The sequence below is a fragment of the Tachysurus fulvidraco genome, chromosome 22 (assembly GCF_022655615.1).
Source record: "Tachysurus fulvidraco isolate hzauxx_2018 chromosome 22, HZAU_PFXX_2.0, whole genome shotgun sequence".
In the NCBI taxonomy this organism is placed as follows: Eukaryota; Metazoa; Chordata; class Actinopteri; order Siluriformes; family Bagridae; genus Tachysurus; species Tachysurus fulvidraco.
Window position 1 is genome coordinate 7027388 of NC_062539.1, and position 16054 is coordinate 7043441.

Consider the following 16054-nt stretch of genomic DNA (forward strand, 5'->3'; position numbering starts at 1 on the left):
AAACAAACAAACAAACAAACAAATAAACAAATACTGATGTGTCTCACAGAGAAGACGTTCTTCATGGTGATAACGAAGACATTGTAGGCTATCAGGAAGTCCCAGAAGTGCAAGATCTTTTTGATGGGTTTGAGCAGTAGTTCCCCACCGAACAGCAGGAAGTAGAAACACGCCACCAGATAGCCCATGCAGAAAATACTGATGCGTGTTGTACCCGTGATGAAGATGATGGTCAAGACAAACCAGAACAGGTAGCTGAAAATGATCACCTTCAGCATATCCAAATATGACCTATAAGACACAGGGTATCTTCAGAAGAGGTGCAGAAAATTCTGAACTGTAGCAGTATCACATGTGCTGTATTAAGTGTTACACACAATGTCTGTAACTAGACATGTTGTATTCATGAATGCAACATGCAATGCTACATAAATGCTTCAGTTTCGTGTGTTCGTTTTATTAAACTGGGTGATACTTAAACACCTTTTTCTGACACTGATGCCTGAAAAGTATTTAGTAAAGGTTTTAAATCTTACTACGCAGCTAATAGTAAACACGTGCTATACTGTCAGAGGAATTGATGTTTCCGAGTACATGTACACATATATACTGTACATATACAGTATAAAGGAAGTGAGAGCTCACCATATGAGCTGTAAAAGCTGGCATGTATGGATCTTCATTATCTGAGTGCACTCTAGACCTCTTACCCACCTGGGTGTGTGTTACATCACTCCACACATTACCTCTCGCAGCCACTCAGAGCTGTGTGTGGAAACACTGATAGCTAAATGTAGGTCCCACTACTCAGCCTGTATTAAGGGCTTTGATGAAAAGATACATACAAGTGTTGCTGATGGGTCAGAATGGACAGATTCTTATCTCCCTCTAACTCTCACTTTCTCTCTCTCGCTCACTTTCTCATTTCCTCACCGATCACCTTGTTGAGACAACAATTCACTTTGTACATAAAAGCTGCTTATTGAGTTATAGAGGGGGAAAAAAAGCATATGAGGGAAAGTGAAGGTTGGCTACAGTCAACATTCTCCATCTGTAATCTGATCTGTGGGAGAAGAAACTGGGAATGAGAGGACAGGAAGGAAGGAAGATAAGATGGATGGATGTATGGAATGTGGAGATTTTGTGCATGTTGGCGCACAGACAATTCGGAGCTCACAGTCAAGCCAGGGCACGGAAAAACTTTGATAACAGAATCTATTTATTTGAACTTTGCACAAACTAAGAATTATGGCCAGCTTATAGGTTTAGGTTCCAAAATAACCGTGTCAACATTTTTAAAGCCTAAAGCACTATACAAGTAAAATAGAATTGAACAGCGCAAAAGCTCTGGTGATTGTTTGGTCCACCGTATCTCTCTCAATTACTAGCATCAATGTACGCAACTTAATAATACTAATTTAAAAGAAAAGCACTATGTGTGTGTACATGTTAGCACCTGCAGTGTATAAAGTCTGGGACGGGGTTGTGTACGCTAAACGAGGCAGCATCCAGATCTCGGCAGATCTCTACGTTTTCTCCAGCCATCAGACGGACTGCTGCTTTATTCTCCTCATCAAACACCTGTCGCTGCAACGACGCACTCAGCAGCAACATGAAGTCATCTATAACAGAGGAGAGAAGGAATGAAAACGGGAAAGGCAGAGAAATAAGAGATAAGTTAAAATTGTACTTCTGTGAAAAATTTCGTCCTTTCAGTTTATCATAATACTAAAATACTTTAGTAGTTATCAATGTTTTTAATCACAACTCACAGATGAGGAACTTGGGGTTTGGTCTTGTGTGAAAATCAGGCAGGTAGAGCCACTTAATGATATTGGAATCTGCTGAAGAGTTGGGGAATCTCCAGGGGTAGTCTGCAAAATGAAAAACATGTCAAGTCAGATCCATTCAATTCACTTTTATTTATGTAGAGCTTTTAATAATATTGTCACAATGCAGCTGTACAATATCTTCATGTATTATATATTAGATTTCTAATGAGAAAGCCAAAGGAGACAGTGGCAAGAAAAAGCTCCCTGAGGTGACATAAGGATGAAACCTTGTGTAGAACCAGACTGGGAAAGGCACCCATCCTTTTCTGGATGACACCCAATAGTGGGATTATAAATACTTACATTATACAGGAGTATAAGTGGTGTAGTACGACGTTCACTAAGAACATATTTTGAAGAATAGTCCTGAGATAAACACAGGACAGCTTTTGTAAGTATGTAAAGTAGAAGGTTCTTAGGTTTATAGTATGCAATATTAATTTATCCATTGATCAAAGTGTGTGTTTTTTTCCGGACATAAGGAATTAAAGAATCAGGATGAATCAGATTCAAAGGGTGGGAGGAGGGGAGTGGTGCTGTGTCAAGATCTAGCACATGACAACCAAAACTTTGCTGAGCCACAGAACTTTACTAAATGGCCTGGTTGGTGGGAAATAAACTGATTACATTCATTCATTCATTTATTCATTTTCTACCGCTTTATCCGAACTTCTCGGGTCATGGGGAGTCTGTGCCTATCTCAGGTGTCATCGGGCATCGAGGCAGGATACACCCTGGACGGAATGCCAACCCATCGTAGGGCACACACACTCTCATTGCAGGGCACACTCATTCATTCACACATTACAGACAATTTTCCAGAGATGAAAACCAACCTACCGTGCATGTCTTTGGACCGGGGTAGGAAACCCCCGAGGCACAGGGAGAACATGCAAACTCCACACACACAAGGCGGAGGCAGGAATTGAACCCCCAACCCTGGAGGTGTGAGGCGAACATGCTAACCACTAAGCCACCGTGCCCCCTAAACTGATTACAAAAACTGCTAAATAAATGGAATATGGTCACAGCTATATTTTGGATTCTTCTCATTTCTATACATGTTACAGCCATGTTACATGTAAACTGACTACCATATCAAGTCTTTCAGTCTAAGTTAGCTTTCTACAACATCTATACACAGACTGATTGCATGGACACACTTAAGCTCACCTTTACATGCTGCTGGTGGGATGCCTATACAGACAAAATACTGAAAGGTGATCATGCAGGCCAGGAAGCAGCAATATTTAGGCCAGATCTCAGCAATGGCCTTTCTCCTGCGCCGGTACATCACTGCTGCCAGAGCAATGGCATGCAGCATAGAGTAGAAGTCCATGCGCTGGCCAATAACATTCACCGCCAAAAGGAAACATACCTGAGACGAGAAATGAAGCACACAGATTGGGCAGGATAAGACAAAACATTTTTCATATCATGTTATTTTTGCATCAGAAGGAACCATTTGTTGAAATAATTTAATAATTCATCGATGCTCAGTTGGATTCTCATCCAACACAAAAAAGTGTTTGATTCCATATAGTACAGTTGAACTGTTGAACTATAGAACTGTTGGTGACCTACCTCTACCCCAAACTTGTAGAAGAAGTAGTTGATGAAGTATTTGGCACAGCTGATGATGCCGTTATCAAGGTGTTGACGAGTAATTTCATGGAAAATTGTTCGAAAAGGAGGAGGAGAGAGCTTGTTCCGTAGCCGGAAATACTCCTGATGCCTGTAGATGGTTACCTCAAATGCCAAGATGGCCAACATCAGCAAATTATTCTAGTGGAAAGACAGCATCAATAATGTTGCACAGTTAACTTTGTAGAGCAGAAGTCATGCTAACATAAGACGTGAAATTACTAAATAGACAAATACATCAGTGACACCAAACATGGCTTGGTTGACTGAGTGAATCCTTTAAAAAATGTTCTCTATTCATTCCTTTTATTAAATGAATCACGCTTTCCAGTATCCAGTGAGAACCAAGAGACAGAGAGATGTGTATGGCTGTTCATTATATAGTCTGACTGAAAGTGTTCCACATAAAGATGTTTCATTTTTAATCAGCACTAGTCTTGCTTTTATCTGCCTTGTTTGTCCTCCATAAGTGTATATGACCGCTCGTCATAATTCATACATCTTTACATAATTTGTCTCCTCACCCGTAGATTTGGCAAAAGAGACTGGAACTTCACCAGTCCAACCCAGTTTGCAGGGTCCACTGGCTTGATGTACAGCAAAGAGCTCTCCATGTACTTCCGCTGATCCTGTGTGTAATTTATAGGCTAACAGAAAATACGAAAATACATCCATCAGATACTGAATATGAAAATCTCAGAAAAGAGTTATTAGACATGAAATGAAATAGCTGCATATATCCGTCTAAAAACGTTCACACACCATTGTACAATTACTTGAGTATGTTTCTGGGGTTATTGACTCTAGCTGGTACAACATTTTGCAGATGATGATAACACAAGTCCATACAGTACAGATGCTGGAGGACAAATTTCGGAACTGGCTATAGGGAAGAGCGAAGGCCCATGAAGCCAGGAACACCCAGTTCATCAGAGACACCTGCAAACATCAGTTTACATTAATCAGACCGACCCTTCATGCTAAAATGGCGTTTATGAGAAGTACAGGGTATATAAGTATATAACACTTTCAATCTCAGTTTAAGGTAGTTACATTTGGACTAAAAGGGAACTAAGTGTAGAAAATATAAAAAGACAGACAGTACGAACGGCTTATTTAAATTAGATGAAGTAAACAACTGCGGTTACCTCAGTAACAGACACCAGGATGATGTACGAAGACACTATCTTGATGACATGGATCTCTAGCAGCCACCAGATGAAAAGCTGCAGTTTATGGAAGTACTCCAGAAACTTCAGGAACAGCACAGTTAGACGGTCCACCACCAGGTGCCACTTATTTTTCAGATCTACAAACAGTAGAGTTTAGGATTACTGTAAACTGTCGAGCACGAAAAATCCTTCCGGACTTTTAATTGTTGCTCTTTGCTTCATGCAAAGTGATACCTAGTACAGTATGTACACAGGGCCATTTTAATCGCTGGCATAGTCCATAAAATACATCAGTATACAGTATTTATGTGGAACATGTTCCTCATATTCAGAGTCCGGTAAGTATAATTACAGAGTGGCCAGCTAGAGGTTGTCAGATATTTCTTGAGTAGAAGTGTTATTGGGTTTTTCAGTATTTCATTAATCTTTCATTTCTGAATGACATATTGTGGATACATCAAGCTGTCAGACAGTGGCACTGGATTTACTATTGTTCCTGGTTCAAGCCAAGAGAAATGGCCAAAATTCCAAGGTCTGAAATCACATATAACTGTGACATGTTTCTGTGACAAATCTCACACTCTCCACCCATACAGTATGTAGCCGACACACACCCCACTCACAAAATTCTTACACATCCTGCCTACGCATAACACAACATACTGTCTGCATAAGCCCCACACACCACACCCAAACAAACCACACACTCCCACACAAACTACACACCCTGCCCATATAAAGTACACACACACACACACACACACACAGGGTATATATATATACACACACACACACACACACACACACACACACACACACACACACACACACTCTCCCACACAAACCACACACCCTGCCCATATAAACCACACACACACACACACACGCACACACACACACACACACACACACACACACACACACACACACACACACACACACACACACACACACACACACACACACACGCCACCCTCATAAACATCACACACACCGCCCACACTAACTCCACACACCACCAACACAAATCACACATAAATGTAAAAATAAAAGTATCATTGTACCTGAGCTCTCTTCTGATGGCATTTCTGGATCTGTAGCCACACTGCAGTGTTGACTCTCACCATGGATGGAGTCCTCCTCCTTTTTTTTCTCCTCCGCTATGCTCTCCACCACCAACATCTCTTTCTCCTTGTCCACCAACGAATCAGGAGAAGAGCTCATCATTGTGAGATCTGCCAAGCTCCCATCTGGATGGGCGAGTCTGTTCATCAAGACTTTTCATTAGAGAAACAGGGGCAGATGGTGCACTTGCCTGTTTATAAGAGCACTAACCGATGACGATCACAAACTTTTGGAATTCACTAAAAGCCTAATATTTTTTAAGCTACAGTGCTTATTAGATTAGCATCTACTAACATTCTATCCTTTCCAGCTAGCAGATGATGTGGGTTAGTGCCTTTATAGACAGTTAAGAGCTTGACTGGGCTTATATTGTACAGGCAGGGTTCAGATCATGGATGCTGTGAGCCTAGAGTCTTCACAGAGCAGCGGGGATGTGGTTATGAATGTGAAAGCATTTCAGCACAAACAATATGGTCATTTCATCGGTTAAGGTCAAAAGTCAGTCAGTAATTGATAGCAAGGAAAATATATTTCATGTTCTATTATCAGTCAGAATTACGGGTGGGATAACCATGACATTAATGAAAAAGCTTGAGTTGCAAAAAAAGGGCAGTGCTATCATAAAGGATGTCTTCATCTCAGCTGATGGAGGGTCAAGGGGGTTGAAAACTTGCATGTTATGGCTGCATGGCACTGGAAAGGTTTTTTTTTTTTCTGTCCTTACAAGAGCGCACTTACTTGCTCTGAGGATGTGGAATTTTTTGCTTGATGCTGTTAAAAAAGCAATTGTTTTAAAATTGAAACACAAAAATCAAACCACTGAATACCTGAGTTAAATATCAGAGTGTAAATTTATACAGAAGAAGGTAACTTCATCAAATAGTTACATATGAGGAGGAAACGGGTGAGGAGACTGTGAAAATGGGAGGTGCTTCAAGAAAGGGACGTGCACATTAGCTGACATGCCGAGGAGAGAACTTTATGGAGGATTTTGAATGCAGTCAGTGGATGGAAAAGGTTATACAAAGAGATGTAGAGATGTTACTTTAGGGTTCAAACATGTCTTTTGCGTCACTGGTGGTGCAAGTAGTGTGCTTAAGGATACATCATTCACTAACAAATGCTATAATACCAAGTTCATAAACATATAACATATTGCTCAATAAATCATATGTTATCATTCACATCATTTGAGCTCTAATTCTCTTTCATTAACTGATTAATGAACATAGGTGAGGGGAAAGAGAGAGGGAGGGAGATTTGAACATTCAGAGTGAAGGGTCCATGGGTGCTACGGAACATGAGCTGTCACCCACCTATCCATAATCAGACAGATACGGGCACTGACTTTGGCATGGCTGTGGTGCCAGTGCCATTACGGATGGCAAAAGAGAGACGAGAGCAGACAAATGGTTAAAACAGGGACAGGAAGTACATGTTAAAAGCTTATTGCTTGACTATGAAGACCTTTCTGGGTACATATAACAAATCTGAAATGACACAATAAAGACATAATCCTAAAAGAGAATGAATGTGAACAAGAAAAAAATTATGATGATGAGAATTCAAGGGGACTTTTTAGTGGGGGTAAAGAGAAAAAAGGGGTAAAGAGAAAAAAGTTTAAGTTTATAAATTATGTCAGATACTAATAATAATACTAATACTTATACTGATACTAATACGAATACTACTGCTAATGCTACTAATAATTATAATGACAAAAACAATGTATATCAACTCTTCACCTGTAGATGGCATTGTCCTGTTTGGCAGCCACAGCCTTGAGGTCAGTGAGCTCAAGAAAGCGCTCATGGAAGTAATGCAGATGAAGGATGCAGACTAGTAGAAAGGAAGTAGGGATGAAGATGCGTGTGAACAGGATACCTACAGAAAACCTCTCCAGACCCAGATCCTTCAGTCTAGATGAGCAAGAGATAGAGAGAAAGTGAAAGAGAGAGAGAGACAGACAGACAGACAGGGATGGAGGAAGGGAGAGGAGGTGTGTGTGTGGAAAAAAACAACAATTCTACAGTATGCCATAATCCACAGTACTCCATAATCATCAAATCAATCGAATATTATTTGTGTTATGTTTAATACCTTTAAGAAATTAATGACTGCAAGCAACATGTCCTATGCTTTTATTTGAAACTTTCCAAATTAAAGAATGATAATCATTCATTGAAATTTTTGTTATTTCCCATATCCTTGGAAATAAAGTGACCTATGATATCTACACCATTATGTAATTCTGTAATATGATCCCTAGAGGTGCTACAGAAACACGAACACTAGAGGTGATGAACTCACTTTTCCTCATTCATGCCTGTCATGTTGGACCAGACGTTGATGGAGTTGTCAAACTGGCACGTGTAGATGAGGGTCAGTACCAACATGGTGTACACCACCACTGACATCCAGAAATATTTTAGAATCTTTCTCCAGTACTCATAGTGCACCTGCGAGAACAAAGAAGCCCACGTCACATCTTCGAGGTTCAACATGCTCAAATTTGACCAGTGTTTTATTCTACATTCTAAGTAAACTGTATATTTCATGTTGCTCGAGTGGAACGTTCATGTGGAATTGTAAAAGTTGTGCAAACAACTCCAGGAATGATCCTGTACTCACTTAGAGATTTGACATTTCCATTCTTTCTGGGAATATAAAACTTGATACCTGATAAAGGGCCACACAGAAGAGGAACAGCATCATGTAGATGATCTTGTACATGACGATACGTCCCTCGAAGCTCACAAAGAAGAACATGCCACCACAAACGTAGATCCAGTACTTCACCAGCATGGCCATGACCAGTTTCCCTATCATCTGCATCAGGTCATTCTCACCACCGTCCTCTTCCTCTGGCTTCTCTACCTCTACAACACAAAATATTTCTCCTTCCTCATCAAGACTTAGAGAAGAGAATTCTAACCATATATAGAATTACATACTCTATTATTACTTGGCTGTCTCAGGAACAGTCAGTCTGACCCATGTATTCTTTTGTAGTATTTTTGAGATAGGATTCAGCATACACTAAAGTTGTAATGTTGTAAGAGCTTATACACATTCCTATCGGTCTTCTACAACTGCTAGCCGAATGGTTAACGGATATGAGCTAAGGATCTGAAATACAGGGGTTCAAGCCCCATCACCGCCAAGCTGCTGCCACTGAGCAAGGTCTCAACCATAATCTTCCTCCAGAACTGCTGTATCATGGCTGACCATGTACTCAGACCCCTAACAAGCTTGGATAGGCAATTATCGATGTACAGTACCAACCAATCAAACACTAAACATTAGACTATGCAGATCATCACCATGCATAATTGTTTAGGGTTTGGTCGTCCGGTCCGCTGTTAAGCTCACCCTTTTTCTCTGAGTCGACTGAAACTTCTGAAAGCATGGCTTCCTCTTTTAGTTTGTCCTGACGTTCAGTCAGTGTCTGATGCAAAAGCAGCCAGAAGCTCAGCAAGAACAGCACCTAATGACAAACCAACAGAGAAATCTGAAAACTGAACATACATCAGGGAACACATTAGTAATAACACCAAAAAGTTTTTTATTATGGACAGGAAAATCATTTTCCAGGCCACATCCATTATAATCAACAGAGTAAACAGAGATTATTCAACGTTTGAAAAACTGCCAATTGTTTCCATGCAAAAATTGATAAAACTTATAAAATATACTAATCTAGGAAAACTGTAGAGAAAGCAGTTGATAGCTTACACTGGCAGCTGGGTAGAGGATTTTATTTTCTTTTAATTTTTAATTAGCATGGAGCATGCATTTCTCGTGTTACCTTGGAGCAGAGTTCAGTGAAGGGATCAACAGGCTTGAGGAACAGGCCAGGGACAGAACTCAGGGACTCAAAGCTCCAGATGTACTGCAGCACAATTACCAGGTTCCCATAAGCCACCATGAAGGGTGAAGTGAGCATGGCATACTTTCTCCTGTCTCGCACCATCCACAAAGTGCAAGACCACATGAGGAAGACAAATGTCAGCCAGCTCACATAAGTAATGCTCCAGGCCTGAGAGAGAGAGAGAGAGAGAGAGAGAGAGAGAGAGAGAGAGAGAGAGAGAGAGAGAGAGAGAGAGAGAGAGAGAGAGAGCAAAAAATGCTTTAATTCATAAATATACTGAGGAAAATCCACATAATGTAATGAACAAATTAAAGAATTGTTGTTTTTACATGGTTATTTGTAAGAAGTCAGTTATGTAACAAATATGGAAGAAGTCTCCAGTGTCAGTGTTTTGAAACAATAAGCTTTCCACCACAGGGAAATCTTCAGGATAGAGGACTTTGCACTTCTTATACAGTGATAACAGATCTAACCTGTATTTTGGACATTGAACAAAAAAGCTAGAAAATGGATGTCATTATTTATTAAATAAAAAAATGCAATAAATGTCAGTTGTATAACAAGAATTCATGTTCTGTAAAAACAATGAACTTTGTTCTAGTAACCAGGTCATCAGGCAGCACTCCATCTTTGATTATTTTCCAGTAAGGGCATGTCGGACCATGTTTAATTCCTTACATAAACAATGTTTCTGTGATAAAACCTTGTGGTGACTAAATCTGCTCACCATCATGGCGATGAGAGCGCAGACGTAACTCTGCTTCATAATGAAACGGAAGACTTTGACAAGGCCAGCGGGAACTGCGCTCTCCTCATCCTCATCGCCATCTTTTAAGTCCTCTTCCTCTTCCGGCGGCATCTCCACCACCTCATATACCTCTCCGTCCTTTTGATCTGCACAGAGCAGCATTATATCTAATCACAGCATCAATAAAGATCACAGGATATCAATAATCATCATGCACTGTCTTGGCAAAACCACAATACCTTGATTTTGCACTTATTTAAAATCATGTTTCTTTATAATGTATGTAAAATTTCATCTTACCCTCAATATTATTGGATTGGTCCACCTTATACTTAGGGATGGAGAAGAGGTCCAAGCTAACTGGTCCATTCTCTGCATTTACGGTGGGGACATAACCAAAAGACGTCCCATTGGAGTTCACCAACATTGCCTATGAGGTAAATTTGGTAGAAATTATATTTTATTATTTTATTTGATTTTTCTTTAGCCAATGTGATGCTCAAATTTCAAGATACCCTCAAATGTAAATCTTCACACTTAGCATTGGACACATTTGTTTAGAATTATTCTTGTAAATTTTTTTTTTTTTTGCTTTCTTGATGTTTTTGGTGCTTGTTATAAATATATTAAACTGTGAAATTATTATTATTAATACTAGTAATTAATACTAATAATTCTTTGGTCTTTCAAAATACACTGTATGACTGAAAGGATATGGACCTGACCAGTCACACCCATATGTGCTTGTAGAACATCCATTTCCACTTTTTCTTTATAATAACCTCTAATCTTCAGAAATGGCTTATCACTCGATTGTGCAATGTACCTGTGGGGATGTTTGCCAAGAAAAGCCCATGTGTGCATGATGGTCAGGTGTCCAGAAACAGACAGACATATAACCATATTATGACTTTTAAGGCATACTAGATCCAAGAAATGATCAACATAAAATTAAGCCTCAACAAAACTATACAAATATAATGCCAGAACATAGCAAATGCAATATTTGGATGAAGACAAGGAAGAGATCGATATTAGTACATACTGTATATCAGGTCTTAAATTTACTGATGTGAAGGATTTACATAACACTCTCGAAAACCACAAATGTTCTCTAACCTCACTGGTGCTGTAAGCATCCTGAGTGGACAGAAGCTAGAGAGAGAGAGAGAGAGAGAGAGAGAGAGAGAGAGAGAGAGAGAGAGAGAGAGAGAGAGAGAGAGAGAGAGAGGTGAAGATATTGACCAGCAGAAGGTCGATGGCATTATTGTTCACTAACACCACCGCTAAGCTGGAACAATGAGGAGCAGCACTATTGAGATATTATAGGCCATCACTCACACACTTGTTCTGGGCAAAAGCTTTTAGTGTTTCTGAGGAGAGCTCCAACCTTCAACATGGCTGTCTTCTGCTGGACAAAGCCCAGGGTTTAGATTCTGACCAGGAGCTTTTGATGTCTTCTTTATACTTTAATCTTAACTGTCTATTAACATTTAAACCATTCAATTTATATATATATATATATATATATATATATATATATATATATATATATATATATATATATATATATATATGTACACAGTACATATATACATACATATATACACAGTATATATATATATATATATACATACATGTTTAAAGAAGTATGTAGAAAGAAACTTGTATTTATTCTCTTCTTCAAGGACCAAACTAACCTGTCTTATACATTCAGATCGCTGTGAGCAAACTGTGACTTTAAAGGTATCTGTAAGTGTCAAAATTCAGTCCTGTTGTTTCGCTTATCCAGGTCATTGTAAGTAAGGATTTTCTGAGACTGGTCCTTCACACCCTACTGTTTTACTGGTATTTATATTTCATGTTATCCTCTCTTGAAATGTGCAAGGATATACAGTACCACTGATACTGGGCAGGATAATTATCACTGCTCAGTGAGAACAGACTGACTACAGATGACCATGAATTCCCTGCATTTCCTTGCCCTGTGTGGCCTGACACTATTATGCTCCTGGTATGTCCGAATCTTATCCCAAAATTTCTGACCTATGAACAGTCTGACGTCTAATATACAGTTATATTAGTCATCTTTTGCACATCCTCTGAAACCTTGATGTTTCTTTTTGTCCTTTTAAATGTCACATTGAGACCTAATGGAAAGCATATAATATCAATCCATATATAATGACTTACATTCCTTTCTTCAGTCTTCTTTCGTGTAGTCCACCATAGTTGCCTCCTTTTTTCTGCTGTAGGAGGCTCATTTTCTTCACTCACCTCCTTTTCCTCATTCTCCTATAAGCCAAGGCAATAAACCATAAAAAGAAGTGAATTAGTAATTTACTGTAATGCAGACATTTTGATCATGACATATGATATTATTTGATCATGATATTTTACACCATTTTAAACATAAATATCATCTTGCAGATCTGATCTTGCATGTACATGATCTTGGATTCTGACCCATAGACACATTCAGAAGTAATACTGAGATTAATTTGACTGATATTGGCTGTTTTTGGAATGTCTTCCTTATGTGTCATCAATAGATTTACGCTGTAATCAGAGATGTTCATGCCTTGCTTTCTGAACTGCAAACAGGGAAACACTCAGCCCGCAGATCAATATGTTCTCAGACAGGCAGGTTTTTAAAGGACACATGCTATTGACCACTCTATAAAATCCTGTGCTCTGGAAACCTGCAGCCCTATGAGGGACAGGGAGTATTAATCTGTTCTTGGCAACTGAGAAGCCATGCTGGAGATACAGTGTTGTGGAATTTTACATGGCGTCTGGTAAAAAAATGAACTAACTAAGTAACTAAATAAATAATAAACAAAGGCTTGCAGTGTTATTAATTACGTTATTGTGTTTCAGTGTATTGATTGGCCGAGGGGGTTTTAGCGTCATTAACTTATACAGCTAGCTGAAAAGACATTGGTCGTTCAGATTTTATGGAGTATCCTATAGACTATTTCTTATTTGCAGTCATCCGCATGAATGAAATCATCACCTTGTGCTTCATATACAGTATGAAAACAGAAATTATACCTGATTTCTTTAGTTGCAGAGTTTTTAATAATAAACTCTGCAATGTTAATCGTGTTACTTTAGGGATGCCAAAACAGGAACAAAAGATCTCTATACCCTGTTTTGAAAAAAGCTGAATAAAATGTGATTTCCTGTGAAGAGATATTTATTTTGTATTTTCAGAAGGAGTCTCCATGGTCAGCACTTTGTTAGAGGTATGCGTTGTTTTTGACATGGAAAGTATTTTCGTTTATCAACTGGTCAGAAAACAGCTAATACATAACTGAAACTTATGAAAATTTATTTGTAATGTCTTTCGTTAATGCTCCTCAACAATAAATTGAACTATTAAAGGAAATATGTTACTGTTATAACGTGCTATGGCATTTGTTATGCATATCCTACTAAATACTAATTTAGAATGTACATGGTTATGGTTAGCTCAATGTTTCAGTGTAGTAGACTTGAGAATCTAATAAAGAACCTTAACCGTGAGCATTGGATCTTGCAGCCAAAGGCGAATCAGTGTGGCCAGGGTGTAGTATAGCACCAGAAGCATGATGGGATTGACAAAATGATGCCAACTGAGACCAGGGTAGACAATTAGCTTCCATGTAGATGAGCAGTCTGTCTTGATTATAGGAGAAATGCCAAACAATCTGGTGAAGAGAATAAAAAAATGAATTAAAAAGATCCTAAATATATCGTTCTAGAAGCTCAAAACCTGTTAAAGCTAACTTTATTGTCTTTATATGACCTATAAATTGCACCATCATCCTGGTATGAATCTGTTTCTGTCTATTGACTTACACACCAAATTTTGAAAACATTCATCCATTCATTCATCCATCCATTCATTCATTCATTCATTCATTCATTTTCTGCCGCTTATCCGAACTACCTCGGGTCATGGGGAGCCTGTGCCTATCTCAGGCGTCATCAGGCATCAAGGCAGGATACACCCTGGACGGAGTGCCAACCCATCCCAGGGCACACACACACACTCTCATTCACTCACACAATCACACACTATGGACAATTTTCCAGAGATGAAAATCAACCTACAGTACCATGCATGTCTTTGGACCGGAGGAGGAAACCAGAGTACCTGGAGGAAACCCCAGAGGCACAGGGAGAACATACAAACTCCACACACACAAGGCGGAGGCAGGAATCGAACCCCCAACCCTGGAGGTGTGAGGCAAACGTGCTAACCACTAAGCCACCATGCCCCCTATTTTGAAAACAATCACTGCATTATTGATACTTATATCACACTGACAATTATCAGAAACGTTTGGTTCGTTTCCTATTAGAGTTGTTCCAAGACAAATCACAAGTTTCTATTAATGCACTTATTCTAGTGTGTTTATCATAATTCATGCATTCTAATGCATAATTGTAATGGTCTATAATAATCCAAACCTTCAATCCATAACCTACTACAGCACATAAAATATAATTTATCCATAATTCCAAAATCCAAAATATGTAATTTGTCTATTATTTAAAAAAATAAAAAATACACACACACACAACAAAATCACTCAGTGTTTTTTTTGGAATGCTTGAGTTAGACGCGTGTCTCATGTGCTACCCATTGGGTGATGATATCACTTCCTGCTTGGCCTCTTCCTGCACCTGGGAATGGCCAAGTCACATGACTCTATTGTGACTCTATTGGGAAGCAGAGTCTGACGACACGCTCTTTCAACAGTTGTGCAACCCAAGGCCAAGGCTCTGTCATCAGCCATAATTAGGCCATGTATGGGACACATTTACTGTGTTACTGAAGTTACAATGATTCAGTATGCTCAAAGAAGGGCCAAAACAACACCTAGTTTAATCACCAGTATTCAGTTAAGTAATACTAATGCATCAAAACAGTATTTACTGAAATTACTCCAGTAAACTAATTGACTTGATCAGTCAACTTTCACTTTATTCCAGATGATATAAATTTCTCCTGGTCATAAAATCCACTGCAGACAAATAATGGAGAGTGTCGGTTCATGGACGTGAGAGTGCCTTTATATGGTCTAAGACTAGGCTCAAATGAATAGAAGCATGTGAGCATCATCCAAGGCTCTGAAACTATACTTAGAAATAATGGTCTTGATGTTTCAAGGCGAATGAATAAAAGCTCCTGAAATTGATTTGTAACCATGGAGTCCGTGACAAGAATAGAAACCTACTGGGTGTGCTATTAGAAACCTGGATTCTTACATCAGTCAGAGATCATTAATACGATTTTATGAGATACATATTCAATAAAGATGGGAAAGTAAGGAGCATTTTAGAAAGTTTACCACATGTGAGGAAACACAATGTAAAGAGTATGATAACGGTTATAGTGCAGCTGCACGTAGTAGTTAAAAAAAATCATAGGTTGTCCAGGAAGTAAAGCCTCAATATAGATAGGCCCTGAAGTGTCTGTCCATCACTGCAATTAGAGACAGATACTACGAGAGCTATCTATAGGCCTGAGAATAATTATGATAATAATACGCTATAAGAGGTAACTAATCATATACTCTACATATATACTATGCAAGCATACTATGAACAAAATGAGCTAAAGAAACATATCACTGATAAACTCAGCTGCACCCTTCACATTAAAGCCGTA

At 39.0% G+C, this 16054-nt stretch overlaps 1 protein-coding gene across 2 annotated transcripts in view; it reads right to left on the minus strand.

The window, feature by feature from the left end:
• The window catches only part of LOC113645088 (piezo-type mechanosensitive ion channel component 2), a 69700-nt gene that overhangs the window by 24233 nt on the left and 29413 nt on the right, over positions 1-16054 (minus strand). For both annotated transcript variants that reach the window (XM_047806743.1, XM_047806742.1), the window contains exons 8-25: positions 13910-14084; positions 12586-12687; positions 10693-10822; positions 10372-10538; positions 9582-9812; positions 9146-9260; positions 8453-8652; positions 8084-8232; positions 7519-7692; positions 5713-5912; positions 4625-4785; positions 4239-4415; positions 4001-4123; positions 3417-3617; positions 3006-3210; positions 1773-1874; positions 1457-1622; positions 48-291 (exon numbers count right to left, since the gene is read on the minus strand). In XM_047806743.1, the coding sequence (XP_047662699.1) occupies positions 48-291; positions 1457-1622; positions 1773-1874; positions 3006-3210; positions 3417-3617; positions 4001-4123; positions 4239-4415; positions 4625-4785; positions 5713-5912; positions 7519-7692; positions 8084-8232; positions 8453-8652; positions 9146-9260; positions 9582-9812; positions 10372-10538; positions 10693-10822; positions 12586-12687; positions 13910-14084 (3022 nt within the window). The remainder of the gene's footprint in view (positions 1-47; positions 292-1456; positions 1623-1772; positions 1875-3005; positions 3211-3416; positions 3618-4000; positions 4124-4238; positions 4416-4624; positions 4786-5712; positions 5913-7518; positions 7693-8083; positions 8233-8452; positions 8653-9145; positions 9261-9581; positions 9813-10371; positions 10539-10692; positions 10823-12585; positions 12688-13909; positions 14085-16054) is intronic.